The 16537-nt window shown below is 39.7% G+C and overlaps 1 protein-coding gene across 1 annotated transcript in view; it reads right to left on the bottom strand.

The window, feature by feature from the left end:
• DGKB (diacylglycerol kinase beta) overlaps nt 1-16537 on the bottom strand; it is a 796797-nt gene that overhangs the window by 639545 nt on the left and 140715 nt on the right. The window contains exon 5 of the mRNA XM_052638442.1: nt 3103-3243. Coding sequence (XP_052494402.1) covers nt 3103-3243 — 141 coding nt within the window. The remainder of the gene's footprint in view (nt 1-3102; nt 3244-16537) is intronic.

A 16537-nucleotide genomic window follows, 5' to 3' on the forward strand; every position in this document is an offset into this window, starting at 1 on the left:
TCCCATGGACAGAGGAGCCTGGGGGGCTACAGTCCATGGGGTCGCAAAGAATCGGACACAACTGAGTGACTAAGTACACAGGCACACCAATTAACAACCATTATATTTTTTAAAAAACTTATTGAAAAACTTTTCAGAATCTGTAACTGTAATACAACATATGAATGTTCAGTTCATTTCAGTTCAGTTGCTCAGTCGTGTCCGACTCTTTGCGACCCCATGAATTGCAGCACGCCAAGCCTCCCTGTCCATCACCAACTCCCAGAGTTTACTCAGACTCACATCCATCAAGTCTGTGATGCCATCCAGCCATCTCATCCTCTGTCGTCCCCTTCTCCTCCTGCCCCCAATCCCTCCCAGCATCAGGGTCCTTTCCAATGAGTCAACTCTTTGCATGAGGTGGCCAAAGTACTGGAGTTTCAGCTTTAGCATCAGTCCTTCCAATGAACACCCAGGGCTGATCTCTTTTAGGATGGACTGGTTGGATCTCCTTGCAGTTCAAGGGACTCTCAAGAGTCTTCTCCAACACCAGAGTTCAAAAGCATCAATTCTTCGGCACTAAACTTTCTTCACAGTCCAACTCTCTCATCCATACATGACCACAGGAAAAACCATAGCCTTGACTAGATGGACCTTAGTCGGCGAAGTAATGTCTCTGCTTTTGAATATGCTATCTAGGTTGCTCATAACTTTTCTTCCAAGGAGTAAGCGTCTTTTAATTTCATGGCTGCAGTCACCATCTGCAGTGATTTTGGAGCCCCCCCCAAAAAAGTCTGACACTGTTTCCACTGTTTCCCCATCTATTTCCCATGAAGTGATGGAAACAGATGCCATGATCTTCATTTTCTGACTGTTGAGCTTTAATCCAACTTTTTCACTCTCCTCTTTCACTTTCATCAAGAGGCTTTTAGTTCCTCTTCACTTTCTGCCATAAGGGTGATGTCATCTGCATATCTGAGGTGATTGATATTTCCCCCAGCAATCTTGATTCCAGCTTGTGCTTCTTCCAGCCCAGCGTTTCTCATGATGTACTCTGCATATAAGTTAAATAGGCAGGGTGACAATATACAGCCTTGACGTACTCCTTTTCCTCTTTGGAACCAGTCTGTTGTTCCATGTCCAGTTCTAACTGTTGTTTCCTGACCTGCATATAGGAATTTGTAAATGTGCAATTGTAAAAGGGAAAATGTACAAGTACATGGCTAGGGAAGTACATGAAAGAAATGTTTCTGATTTAATTGGCAGAGCAAGGAGCCAAACACTGGCATTTAAGAAACAGACATAAACAGAAGCTCCAGATGAGTAAGAACCAGGTTAAGGTCCTCCAAACTTGAGGACGGTAGAGAGGAAAACCACAATATAGCTGGTACCTTCATGTGCTTCTGAAACTGAAATGCATTTACTTTCCAGACCTGGTGAAAACCACAGCAGTAATGTCAGGAGCTAACAGGTCTGTCTATGAGGAAAAGCTAAAGATATGGTTAAGACAAAAAGAAAATGTAGCTGAATGTTATAAGCTCAAAAAAGAGCTGGAAAACAAAAAGAACAGAGAGAAGGGGAGTGATAACACTGAAGAAAGGTAAGCGGCAGATCAGGTTTGACTTGATTCATCAAATGTTTTTGAATCATTCCTGGGTTAACATTCTGCCTTGCAATAGCGGACAAAGACTACAGATTCAAAGATTCAAACAGAGAACTTAAAACATACCAAAACATAGCTCTTAAGAATTCTACCTTAAAAACAAAATACTTCCAGTTGACCTAAAAATAATTAAACTGGACCACAAAGACTGTCTTGGGAGAAGTAATGCTGTCTTTATTCATTCTCAGACCTGGAATAGAATATTTGTCTTTGGATTTTTAAAATCATCCCAAACCTGGCCCTGATAACACCTGAGAAAACTTTCTCGCTGGCCTTTACTTCAATAGAAATTCACTAAACATTAATATTTATTTTGGAATGAGAGAGATTTCTACAGGTTCTTAGGAATACAAATAAATCTTGAAATGCAAATATTCAACATTTAGAACTAATAAATATGTATTTAAAGAATGATGTTAATATGGTTTATTCATAACCAAAGCAGGTGTGACTTAAATAATCATATATTAAATTCTTTATTAGTAACAGGAATATTATTTTAAAAGTTATCATTAAATTTAACCAATCATGCTACCTAATCATAGTTCTGAGCTGTCATAATATTCTATATTTGATTTTAAAATATCAAATTTAGGATTCATTGTCTTTACTATCATCCCAGTAGCTAGCAAGAATGTTTAATTCATTTTAATGCTATCTAATATAACCAGGCTAATCAGATTACCGAACAAACCACCAGCTCTCTATTTAGCAAGGACTTTAGAGACAGAATAGATTATTAAATGATTGGGCTTACAGTAAAGGTTTAAAAAAAAGTATATTCCTGCCTTGCAATGAGTACAGTCCGCCACCAGAGAGAGCTCAGTAACTGTATTTTATTAAAGAGATCACATTTCCTTTCAACTAGATTGAAATTCTCTATCAGAAATGCCTGCTACATGCTAGAAGGAAAATAGCTATTTTTTAATTATAATATTCAGAGCTAGTTTCTAGAAATGAAACTCTCATATTTGGCATTTAAGAAATTATTTGTTCCTAGCGAAGAAACTTAGTGCAGAAGCTTTCAATGAAGATTTCCAAAGAGAAAGGCTCAGATGGACTGTGTATAATGAACTGAACCCTCTTTCTGACCAATGAGAAGATCTTTTATATATTAGAAGTAAGCGTTTTGTTTTTTTTTTAAAAGAACACAAAAGATACTTTTCAACATTAACCTGGTTAACAAACTGAGCAAGTTAAAAAAAATAGGTCAATTGATGAACATACTCAAATACTCAGAAATAAATAGACTTTGATCAATAATAACCTAAAATTGATAGATTCTTAGTATCTTTTAACTGTCTGATTTTCAGTTGGAGGATTTTTTATTACTAATAACCAAGGTCACTTCATTTAATAAGAATGTAGGCAACCCTAGTAGAAACAATTTTAGGTTTGTCAATATCCGGCCCTTCCCCCACCCCAATCATGACAAGTAAATCCAATGGAGAAGCACATACACTCCAGTTTATCCTCAGGTCTTCCTCTTTCAAGGAGAGACAGGTAACAGACTATGTCTTTCAGGTGGATTACTTCCGGGGAACACGTGCTTGCTGGAGAAGTACGAGGAGGGGTGATGGCACCTTTATTCATTTTCAGACCTGGAAAAAAAATGATTTGTCTTTACATACTTAAAGAAATTCACAGTGCTCTCAAACAAACAAACAAAAAAAGGAAATGGAGAGATAATGAATGCATAGACCATATAAAGAACTGTATATTTCTTAGGCATCAAACAACCCAGACCTCTGGTACTAGTACAACGGAGACAGACATTCCATGACTCTTTTAAGCAATGGAGAGTTCTTCGGCATTCAGGGACACTAGGCTGCTCTGCAGACTCACTGGAGGGTATGTGGGTCAGAATTCTGTTGCCCAGGGTTGGCTGGTGGACAGAATCCAAAGCATGAAGCACTACTTTCCTATTCCACCTTTCTCCACTTTAGGCAGTGACAGCTGTAAATCATTTGGAAGACTGAAAAACGGTCTTTCATTAAAATTAAAAAAAAAAAAAGCTGAGGATGTGTGAATCTGTCACAATACGATTTATATACTGACAACCAGGTATCATTCGTACATAAAAACATGCATTTATGTCCAATCATGCAAAAGACATCCTTTTTGCCATCAAGGAATCTTCCCGTGGGTAAGAGAAAAAGAACATACAAAACACCTGGATAAACATGACACATTTAATTAGCGAAGTAAGACTACACAACTGCAGTTTAAATGCGGTCCATACTTTATTTCTGACACCTATTCATTGTGCCTATTCCAAGACAAGGGTAGTGAACTTGAATGTGTACTCATAAGAGCTAATGACTGCAGATTATCTGGATGATGATAAATAAGCTGAAACCTTTTCACAATAAATAGTTCCGTCTTACGAGAGAAGCCTCTGAAACAAGACCATATGCATCTGACAAGGTAAACCCCGATCATCCTCTGAGGTCTGTTTGGTCATATGAAAAGTATGAGGGTGAGATGGCTAATGGGGCGAATGGTTACATGGTTCCTAATCAACCAGGAGTTACTGGAACAGAAGGAATAACCTTAACCAAATACAGTCTAAAAGCCTGTCATTCATCTGTCATTCACCAGCACACCTCAACCTAATGACATCTGTTGCTCTAGTTTATTTCCTTCCATGTGTAACTTTGATAAAATACCTGTCATTTCCTTCAGCCATGTCAAGATATCCAGGAATACAATTTCATGCATTATGAAAAGTCAGAAGTTAGTTTAGTAATCACAAGGTTACTACTAAGAAAATGTGTCACTTACTGACTGTGTGATATGCCCAGGAACCACGCTGGGCACTTGAACATGAAACATTGTCTTACTTAACTCTCCCATTAACCCTGTGAAGGAGACTGCATTATTACCATTTTACAGATGAGAAACAACCTTAGTGAAATTAATTGCCAGAGTTTCATAACTAGCAAATTTGTCCTCTTTAGTCTACACTAAGCTTACAGACTATTTTTGTTCAAGGCCAATAGGAAGAAAAAGTAAGGAAAACAATTTACATCTTAATCCAGCACAAATACACACACACACTAGGAGGTTTCCTACACGTGCCAATATTTTCCTTCCACTGCTAACCTATTCTCTTCTATTTCATTCTTAAAATTCTTTTGTCAAAGACCCCTTAAGTTGAATTCATTATGGGCCACAACCCACAGTTTGAAAACCAGTGCTTTACATCTTTCATTTTTACCAAAGCCTTATTTCAAATATAACTCTATGCTTCACGTTAATGCTACTTCTGTTTACCATTTTGAAAAAGATATACACACACACATATATATACATATACACATACATACATTATAAATTGATTTCCCCCCTTGACAAAGTGTCACTGTATAGCTAATGCAAAGTAATATGGTCACTTTTATAAACCAAGGGCAGAGAATAGAAGACAATCCTGAGCTTTAAAAAGAAAATACCTGACTACTTCTAACTAACCATCTAAAGCCTCATGAGCTGCAGGAATAAGCAGTTTCAGTCTATGATAAAAGACATTTTGGCACTGATCCTTCACATGGCCATAACTTCCAGACTTGGAGAATACAGCACTTGAATTATGGTTGGATAAACTATGACCTAACTCATCCTGCATGAAGAGCTAATCCTCTCTTCCGTGCTCCCCCTTTATGGCACTGATTTAATAAGTTACATTTAATTCTTTTACACCGCAACTCAGCACAAAATAAGAAAGAATAAAAAGTGTGTGTTGTCACATTCATCTGGAAGAAAGACAAAAAGTATCCATTTTCATTTACATCTTTTCATTTATGATCATCTTTATTTATAAAACGAAGGTTATGGTATCTCAGTATCAGTTTTCATAATACTGAACACGAAACTTTGGAGAACATGAGTATCAGTTTTCTGCTTGCCTTTCTTGTATGTAATGTACATACTGAACATAACACAAATGTATAATTTAAATTTAATACTACTTTTGGTCAAGAAACATGTTACTCTACTAAAATTGTTTCTGCTAGACAAAAGGACCATTTGCCATTTGCAATTCATGATATGTTATAAACTAAAAGTTGTATGATGCTTTGAATTGCACCTTAATTTCACATATAAAAGAAGTGAAAAGTTATTTAAAAAGAAATTATGGGCATATATGACAACTTATAAGGAAGAACGAATCCAATTTTCCTTAAGCCCAAGTTCAGCTAAATTTGAGAGGTAAAATGTGTACTTTTTGCAAAGATTTATAGGCTGCATCAGAGAAAACAAATAAAATGTCAAAGGCCTTTTTCACAATTACTTTACAACAACAAAAAAATAGAGAGAGAGCTGGACTACTACTAAATCTCAAGGTATTGCATTAAAACCCTTGGGATGGTTCTTGCCCTAACCTTTTCCCTTAGATCAGCCCACTTTTTCTTACTTGATGAAAATGTTTATTTTTTCATTTAATATTTTGAAAACAGGTCATAGGGCCTCAATCTGTCTTCACAGAGGTTATTTTTACATCTGTACTCTACCCTGTAAAATTTTTTTTCCTGTCCCTAAATTTGGCTGTAGGTCTTACCCAGTACTTACTCATCTCTCAGAAAGTACACTTCCCTGAAGAAAAGTCCTTTTCCTTTTAAGCAGTTTGTGCTGAGGGTTGTACAGAAAACAGGAGATTGCAAATGGCAAATGAACATAGCAAGCCTGGTTTCCTGCCTACAGCATCTCATGAAGTGAGATGGTAAATGGAAATCCACAAGTCTCTTTAGCAGTAATAGCCTCTGAAGAAGAGGCTCAAAAGCCTACTTCCCTTTAACAAAGCCCGTTTTAACCCATCCAATCACTGGCAAAACTTTCTCTTCGCAATTGGAACTGTACGTGAAGCTAGGTATAAAAGCAAGGTGTCTTTGTTTTGCCTCAAGTGGTCAATATTTAGTTCTGAAGATCATGTGATTGACACCCAAATTCACACATTCTCTGACTTGCCCAAGGTTATGCTTCTTTAAAAATTTCCCCACAAAAGTGAAGAGTATACACCTGCACATATGCCATTTATGTCCACAGACCCATATATAGCTATACACATATAATATATATTACAAGGTACAACAAAGTACAAAATAAAATGAAAAATAAGCATGGCAATTAGAGTCTATTAATTTTATTGGGAATAATTAAACTGTACTCTGACGGCATTTTTCTGCTTTTATGATGACTTTATATATATGTATATATACACATATATATAAACATTCTTCTCTGCAAAGTTTTAAGTACAAAAATAATTAACATTAGTCAAATTGAATATTGTTTATAACTAACAAATTCTTCAAACACCTTATTTTCATTGTATTCTGATATGGATACTCCATTTCTTGAAACAATGATTTTAAAGGTTCTATTCTAATAGATACATTTAATTCCAGTCTCAAGGTTCAATTATTAGCAAATCTGTCTTGGTACATGTTCAATTTCCGTCTCTGCTCCAGTTAATTTTATTTTCAAACACTAGCATTCCAGATAATGAAAACGGTAGTGTTATTGCCATTATTTCCCGTCCTCTATTAAAATGAAATATTCAAAGCTAATAACATAAATTAAAATTCTGAAGTTATCACACAAGAAAACACTCTGGTAATTTGGTTTTTCCAGTTTTTATACTGGTTCAATTTGCAGAAATTTGTCAGGCTTCTCAAGCAGTTTATCACATAGTATAATCAACATATCGAGGTTTCCCAGGTGGCTCAGTGGTAAAGAATCTTCTGGCCAGCGCAGAAGACACAAGAGATGTGAGTTCAGTCCCTGAGTCAGGAAGATCACCTGGAGAAGGAAATGGCCATCCGCTCCGGTACTTATGCCCACAAAGTCCCATGGACAGAGGAGCCTGGCAATCCCAGGGGTCACAAAGAGTCAGACACGACTCAGCGACTGAGCATACAAGCACATCTTATTTCAAACTTCTGGCTCTTTTCAAAAAGCAGTAAAAACAAGACTTTTCTCTCAGTCCTGACCAGTATAATATTCTGCAATGATAAAAATTTTCTGTACATTGCACTGTTTAATACAGTGCTATTAACCACACACAGTTATTTAGAGCGTGAGATGTGGCTGGTATTTGAATAAAGAACGGAATTGTTTTAATTGATTGTTGAATTTAGATTTCAGTGCTACCTTGAGCTAGTGGCGACCACAGTGCAGGCGACACATTGTCTGTCCACAGGCTGCGTATTGAGAGTTTGTTGAATTAATCTCAGTTCCCTAAATATACTCTAAGTGTGGGAATTAAACCACCACATGTGAAAAGTCGTGTTACCAAAATTCCTGTATTTGTCACATTAAAATGAAATCTCCATAATACTTTTTATTTTTAATTAAAGAATTAACTAATTTGGCTGTGCTGGGTCTTCATTGCTTCATGCAGGCTTTTCTCTAGCTGAGGTGAGTGGGGGCTATTCTCTAGGTGCGGTGTACAGGCTTCTCACACGGCAGTTCTTTTTTGGCTAAGCATGGGCTCTCGGGCCCACAAGGCTTCAGCAGCTGTGGCCCTCAGGCTCTAGAGCACTGGCTCAGTATTTGGGGCCAATGGGTTTAGTCACTCCATCGCATATGGGATCCTCCTGGACCAGGAATCGAACCCATGTCCCCTGCCCTGCCAGGCAGATTCTCATCCACTGTAACACCAGGGAAGTCCCTAATAATACTCTTTAAATTTTACTATGCTCTTTCTGGATGTATGATATTGTAAGGGGGAAAAGACTACACTGAATTTGATCTTTATTCTGTATTTGCAAAACTGAAATACAGAAAAATGACCTATTTGTGAATAACAGTAATAGCCGGCATTGTTAATGTAAATTACATTTTTGAGTCTCACACGACCCAGTAAGACAGATATTATTTCCATTTTGCATTCAAGAAAACAAAGACCAGTTGTGTACCCACAATTTAAAAGGCAACCTGATGCAGGATTATTTCAAGCTTTAAGTATACTTTTGTGGCGCTACAGAGCAAAAACCAAATCAGTGAAATCTGTCTCCTGCCTCTCAATAAATGACCTTTTAAGACTGGTTTTCAAGACTCTCAAGAGTACCTATACTGATTATTTCATAAACTTCTGGAACGAAATTAGAGATCCTAGCCATGGCTGAGAGCTCTTAAACGTTCACCTTCCATTCAGATCAGTCCTTGGGCCATCTATTTAATAAAGGTTTGTGAAAAGACTGTATACACTGGCTTGCATGTATGAGCATGCACACATACAAATACATATTTACCAAATCTTTACATGCATTTTCTCAGAGGGAAATGGATTATGAATGATTTTTCTTTTCGTTTAATAGGTATACAACTAGCATATCCTTTATAAGCATGTTGTTGTTATGTTTAGTCACTAACTCATGTTTAACTCTTTTATAAGCCCATGGACTGTAGCCTAGCAAGCTCTCAGGATTTCCCAGGCAAGAACTGGAGTGGGTTGCCATTTCCTTCATCAGGGGATCTTCCCAACAGAGGGATCAAAAAACAAACAAACAAACAAAAAAAACCCACTGTCTCTTGCATTGGTAAGTGGATTCTTTACTGCTGAGCCACCAGGAAGTCCCAAACGTAAATAAATATTAAAGACCTTTAGTGTTATTCATGTAAAACTAGGTTCTAGGCACAGGAGATCAAATATTGAACAACACAGATGAAAATCCCATTTCCATAGGGCTTCTGTTCTAGCGCCTAAAAGCAAATACCTAATATCATGGCATATTTTCTAGCTTGCTACTAAATATTTTTAGAACACATCACAAAGTAAACGATACCTATGATTGATTTGAAGCTCTGCAAACTAATCCAGCTGGTTTTAGAAAAGGCAGAGGAACTAGAGATCAAATTGTCAACATCCGCTGAATCATGGAAAAAGCAAGAGCGTTCCAGAAAAACATTCATTTCTGCTTTATTGACTATGCCAAAGCCTTTGACTGTGTGGATCACAATAAACTGTGGAAAATTCTGAAACAGATGGGAATACCAGACCACCTCACCTGCCTCTTGAGAAACCTATATGCAGGTCAGGAAACAACAGTTAGAACTGGACATGGAACAACAGACTGGTTCCAAATAGGAAAAGGAGTATGTCAAGGCTGTATATTATCACCCTGCTTAATTAATTTATATGCAGAGTACATCATGAGAAACGCTGGGCTGGAAGAAGCACAAGCTGGAATCAAGATTGCCAGGAGAAATATCAATAACCTCAGATATGCAGATGACACCACCCTTATGGCAGAAAGTGAAGAGGAACTAAACAGCCTCTTGATGAAAGTGAAAGAGGAGAGTGAAAAAGTTGGCTTAAGGCTCAACAGTCAGAAAATAAAGATCATGGCATCTGGTCCCATCAATTCATGGGAAATAGATGGGGAACCAATGGAAACAGTGGCTGACTTTATTTTTTTGGGCTCCAAAATCACTGCAGATGGTGACTGCAGCCATGAAATTAAAAGACGCTTACTTCTTGAAGAAGGAAATGGCAATCCACTCCAGTACTATTGCTTGGAAAATCCAATGGACAGAGGAGCCTGGGAGGCTACAGTCCATGGGGTTGCAAAGAGTCGGACACGACTGAACAACTTCACTCACTTCACTACTCCTTGGAAGGAAAGTTATGAGCAACCTAGATAGCATATTCAAAAGCAGAGACATTACTTTGCCAACAAAGGTCCATCTAGTCAAGGCTATGGTTTTTCTAGTGGTCATGTATGGATGTGAGAGTTGGACTATGAAGAAAGCTAAGCAGTGAAGAATTGTTGCTTTTGAACTATGGTGTTGGAGAAGACCCTTGAGAGTCCCTTGGACTGCAAGGAGATCCAACCAGTCCATCCTATAGGAGATCAGTCCTGGGTGTTCTTTGGAAGGACTGATGCTAAAGCTGAAACTCCAGTACTTTGTCCACCTCATGAGAAGAGTTGACTCATTGGAAAAGATTCTGATGCTGGGAGAGATTGGGGGCAGGAGGAGAAGGGGACAACAGAGGATGAGATGGCTGATGGCATCACTGACTTGATGGACATGAGTTTGAGTGAACTCCAGGAGTTGGTGATGGACCAGGAGGCCTGGCTTGCTGCGATTCATGGGGTTGCAAAGAGTCGGACACGACTGAGCAACTGAACTGCACTGAAACTAATAAATATTATATTGCCCTTATAAGGTTTCAGGATAAAAGATTTATTGGAGTAACATAATGTAAGCATTACTACTAATAATAGTACTAATTAGAAGTCTGAATTTGGCACTATAGAGGTACAAAAAATGTAATGGTAGATATATAAATGCTAGTTGGCCAGTGTATAAAAATTCTTTTATCTGTATTTCTAAAGCATATATATGTAGGCACATAAACTGCACAGACTCTAATCATGATTATCAATAAAGTATATCTACATTAATAAATGCTCAAATATCTTTAAAATGGCCTACTGTGTGCCAAGAATCTACTCATCTCATAGTTACATCATCGTGTACTGTGTTCAGTTTGCATTTGGGGGCAACTGCCCCGCCTCTGCATGGTGGAAACTGAATAGCTTATTAGATGCAAAAGACCTACAAAACTTACAGTAAACACACACAAACACACACACATCCACTGAATATCCTTAAGAAAGTCCTGATAAGAGTAATACTTTCTTCTCAGCACAATTAATGAAGTGCGTCTTCTGGCAAGAACATTCAGCAAGGTCATTCGGCAAAGGAACATTTTCCCAAAGTTTAAGTACCTCATTTTCACTATACAATTTTCTGTTCTTAAGTTGATTAACCTCCTTATGAACCAAAAGGATTTGCTTCACCTTTTCTGTCTAAAACAAGCCCTTGTGGTATGACTGTTTGGTTATGCAGACAATATGACAAGAGCGAAATACCATTATTGATAATGGAGCATCTCAGAACAAATCCACTGTGCTGTGGCCACATCAAACGGGCAATGAGAGCGGACCCAAGATGAAAAGTACCTTAACGTTTGTCAGAAATGGTTTTTATTGTTCTCAATTTTTTATACTCTCAACCTCATCTGCCTCCATGATAGCTTCCACACACCTGACAGTGGGTATTTTCTGCCTTACATTCTTTCCACAGCTCTCCATTTTCTTCTGGATAAAATTCAAAATGCAGCATGATGGACAACGCTTTCCACCATGGGATCCTGGCTACCCAACTCATCTGTGCTCTGATCATGTCATCTGTCCCAGTCTAAATGAGTCAAAGCCCAGCCTAGGTCTCTCAGGGTGCCCAAAAAGCCTAGCTTCTTGCCCATTCCAAAGGCCAACAGGACTCTTATCCTGCCAGAACCCCTCTCCAAACCCTATCTCCAGGCTGAGCCCAATACTTCCAAAGTCATGACTACTATCCACTCTGGCACCATCAAAAATTACCTCCTTCTGACCCTCATACCAGTTTCAATCAACCACGAGAAACCTAGGACTTTCATTCATCCTCAGCCTCTACTCACAGTTCCTGATTCATTATTGCCAAAAACACTCATTACCATCCAACCTGATATAATTTTTTTTAACTTTTTTATTAGTCTTTCTTTCCCCACTAGAATGTAAGTGACTATGGGAGGGTTAGTTCTATTTTGGTCACTGATGTACTCCCAGTAATTTTAATAATACCTGGAACATTGTAAGTGATCAATAAATATTTTTGAATAAATAAGTATTGACTGTCTTAAAGTTTGTGCTCTGTACTGTGATGGGACACAATTTTAATATTTAAAGAGAAATGTACAGGTTGCTTTCTATTCCTGGAACTTCCAATCCACTCCCACTCATACCTACCCCTACCTCTAGCTGACCTGGATATTTTTAATTTATGGTTCAAATCTCAGACACTCCTGATAAATAGAGGGGAGCATTTATTTTACTGTTAGATAATTGATCACCTAACTGCCTGTTTTTCTCCCTGACTCTAAAGGATCCTCTGTTCCTTAAGGAATTCCTGACACATAGTATGTTTTGGAAAAGGAATGTATGCATGAATTAATGAATAGTAAAATGAATAATTATATGGCACAACTGGTCAATTCACTGCAAGATCTGATTTAAAGGATACTAGGAAAATGGTCTCTTTGTACCCTATAAAACAGCTAATAAGAAATAACCACCTAAATTTTACACTGACCTAACGTCCCATCGGAGAAGGCAATGGCACCTCACTCCAGTACTCTTGCCTGGAAAATCCCATGGACAGAGGAGCCTGGTAGGCTGCAGTCCATGGGGTCGCTAAGAGTGAGACATGACTGAACAAATTCACTTTCGCTTTTCACTTTCATGCATTGGAGAAGGAAATGGCAACCCACTCCAGCGTTCTTACCTGGAGAATCCCAGGGACGGGAGAGCCTGGTGGGCTGCCGTCTATGGGGTTGCACAGAGTTGGACATGACTTAAGCAACTTAGCAGCAGCAAGGTCCCATCATATCATGGTAAATAGATGGGGAAACAATGGAAACAGTGGCAGAAATTTTTTTGGGGGGGAGCTCCAAAATCACTGCAGATGGTGACTGCAGCCATGAAATTAAAAGATGCTTACTCCTTGGAAGAAAAGTTATGAACAACCTCGATACCATATTCAAAAGCAGAGACATTACTTTGCCAACAAAAGTCTGTCTAGCCAAAGCTAATGGTTTTTCCAGTAGTCATGTATGGATGTGAGAGTTGGACTATAAAGAAAGTTGAGCACCAAAGAATTGATGCTTTTGAACTGTGGTGTTGGAGAAGACTCTTGAGAGTCCCTTGGACTGCAAGGAGAGCCAACCAATGCATAATAAAGGAAATCAGTCCTGGATATTCATTGGAAGGACTGATGTTGAAGCTAAAACTCCAATACTTTGGCCACCTGATGCGAAGAGCTGACCCATTTGAAGAGACCCTGATGTTGGGAAAGATTGAAGGCGGGAGGAGAAGGGGACGACAGAGGATGAGATGGTTGGATGGTATCACCAATGTAATGGGCATCAGTTTGAGTAAACTCCAGGAGTTGGTGATAGACAGGGAGGCCTGGCGTGCTGCAGTCCACAGGGTCGCAGTCAGAGACAACTGAGCAACTGAACTGAACTGATGGCTAGTAAAGAACGTTTACTGTTATAAGGGAGATTCCCTGGTGGCTCAGTAAAGCATCTGCCTGGAATGCGTGAGACCCGGGTTCAATCCCTGGGTCAGGAAGATCCCCTGGAGAAGGAAATGGCAATCCACTCCAGTACTCATGCCTGGAAAATTCCACGGATGGAGAATCCTGGTGGGCTACAGTCCATGGGGTCGCAAAGAGCCAGAGACAACAGAGTGACTTCACTTCACTTCACTTTTCTGTTATAAAGTTAATATTCTGGGCCCTGGGAGCCCAACAGGAATATACAGAATGAGTGTTTGAAGCATCTAATAAACCATACAACCTCCTCTTCTAATTGCCCTATTATTAGAGAAAGGAAGGTTACAAATGTCACAAATATCTACTTTGAATTGCTATCTTATACAAAAAGAAGTAATATTTAGCTGAAGTGCGTTATTTCTAGGAATGCATGTGCTACAACAGTCACAGGTGGGAGCTAGAGACAGGCATGGATATGCCAGCTATCCTGCAAGCAGCAGATGGTGGGACTTTTACAAGGGTGCCCAGGGTGCTTCCCAGCAGCATTCTCTAGGGACCCCATCTCTCCCATCACTGCACCCCTAATATGGAACACAGCATATCCTCTTGAATTAGAATGAAGCACTCTCTGAGACATGAAGGAACGGTGTTTGCTGTGAAATAAGGGCAGAGGAAACATGCAGAAAAGTTCAGAGTCCTGAGTAAGCAAAGCACGTGTTAAGTCACAGCTAACAGTTGGACATGAAAAGGATCTGGGTGCATGGGGCAAGGAGACAGAGAGTGAGGGCTGGGGGCAGACTATGCCAGCTGATGTGCATGCCTGCGTGTGTGCTCAGTCATGCCCAACTCTTTGCGACTCCATGGACTGTAGCCCACCAGGCTCCTCTGTCCATGCAATTCTCCAGGCAAGAATACCGGAGTGCCTCGCCATGCCCTCCTCCAGGGGATCTTCCCGCCCAGGGACAGCACATGTATCTCTTAGGTCTCCTGCACTGGCAGATGGGTTCTTTACCACTAAGGCCATCTGGGAAACCTCCTGAGTGAAGTGAAAGTCACTCAGTTGTGTCCTCTTTGTGACCCCAAGGATTACACAGTCCATGGAATTCTCTAGGCCAGAATACTGGAGTGGGTAGCCTTTCCCTTCTCCAGGGGATCTTCTGAACCCAGGGATTGAACCCAGGTCTCCTGCATTGCAGGTGGATTCTTTATCAGCTGAGCCACAAGGGAAGCCCATGGCATGGACTTAATGCTATGAAACTCAGACTTTGTCACCTTCTTGACTGTCCTGCCCAGGCCCTGGAGGCTCAGCAAGGGCACTTCAGGAGGGGGTGTATCCAGCCTGGGGAAGGGGGTGGCGATGAGGGTGTAGGAGGGAGGCAGAAAGATTAGGACTTCCTTGTACTTAGACCTCTCCTGTACCATCCCCAAAGCAAAGGAACTCAGCTTTAATTAACTTTAAATAACTAGGATTTACATTTACTTGGAAAATAAAGGTTTAAAGAACATTCCAGCAGGTGACAGTGAAAGCCAGAATCTCAAAATAATATTATCACACTGCTGTGTTAGAAAAACCATTTTGCACACAGAAGGGTAGGGCCTGGGAGTCACGCTAACTAAAAGTCTATGACACAATGAATCAAATGACACTGGCAGAACGTTTGAGAAGAAGAAGTTACAACGAGTAACAGAGAGCACTTTTCGATTAATTAAACCTGAGGAGAAAAGCAGTGAAGGGTAGTGAGAGTCCAAGATTTTCAGGTAGGGAAATTGATAAATACTCAGGTTCCATTCACCAAGACAGAAGATAGGCATAGAAGCAGATTTGGGTAGAATATAATTATTTGACTTTCAGATACAATTAGTTTGATTCCTTATGGAACACTCAGACGAAGGGCTCCATCTGGAATATAGTAATATATGTTCTCCGAAAGGGTAATAAAGAGTTTTGGATTGTGTGAGAAATAACTGAGGCTTTTTATGTTAGACAATGCCTGCTGTGTGTGTGTGTGTGATGTTAAAAAAAAAATGTCATCTGTTGAGAGTGAGGGGAAAGATATGAATAAACTAAAGGAGGTTTCAAAAGTTTAATCTAATTGATCTAGGAGATGAGAACAAGACTAAATACTTTTCAGAATAGATTTTTTTCTTTTTTTTAAAGCTGAAGAGGTGTTAAGACCATGTTAATACTGGGTGTTAGCCTGTTGTTCTTTAGTTGCTAAGCTCTATCCATTATCTTTGAGACCCAGTGGACGATAGCCCACCAGGCTCCCACGTCCATGGCATTTCCCAGGCAAGAATACGGGAGTGAGCTGCCATTTCCTTCTCCAGGGATCTTCCCCAACCAGGGATCGAACAAGCATCTCTTGCACTGGCAGGCAGATTCTTTACCACTGAGCAACCAGGGAAGCCCGTGGGTGTTCAGTCACCATGAGTAAATTAGATAGCTAGCAGGAAGCTGTGGAGAAGGCAATGGCACCCCACTCTAGTACTCTTGCCTGGAAAATCCCATGGACGGAGGAGCCGGTGGGCTGCCATCTGTGGGGTCGCACAGAATCGGGCACGACTGAAGCAGCTTAGCAGCAGCAGCAGGAAGCTGAGGTACAGCACAGGGAACTCAGCTCTGTGCTCTGTGATGACCTGGAGGGAGGGAGGGATAGAGACTGGGAGGGAGGCTCTGAAGAGAAGGGATACACGTATACTAATGACTGATTCATGTTGTTGCATAGCAGAAACCAACACAACCTTGTAAAGCAGTTATACCCCAATCAAAAAATAGAAGGGAAAAGATACCTG

This window comes from Budorcas taxicolor, chromosome 4, assembly GCF_023091745.1.
Source record: "Budorcas taxicolor isolate Tak-1 chromosome 4, Takin1.1, whole genome shotgun sequence".
In the NCBI taxonomy this organism is placed as follows: Eukaryota; Metazoa; Chordata; class Mammalia; order Artiodactyla; family Bovidae; genus Budorcas; species Budorcas taxicolor.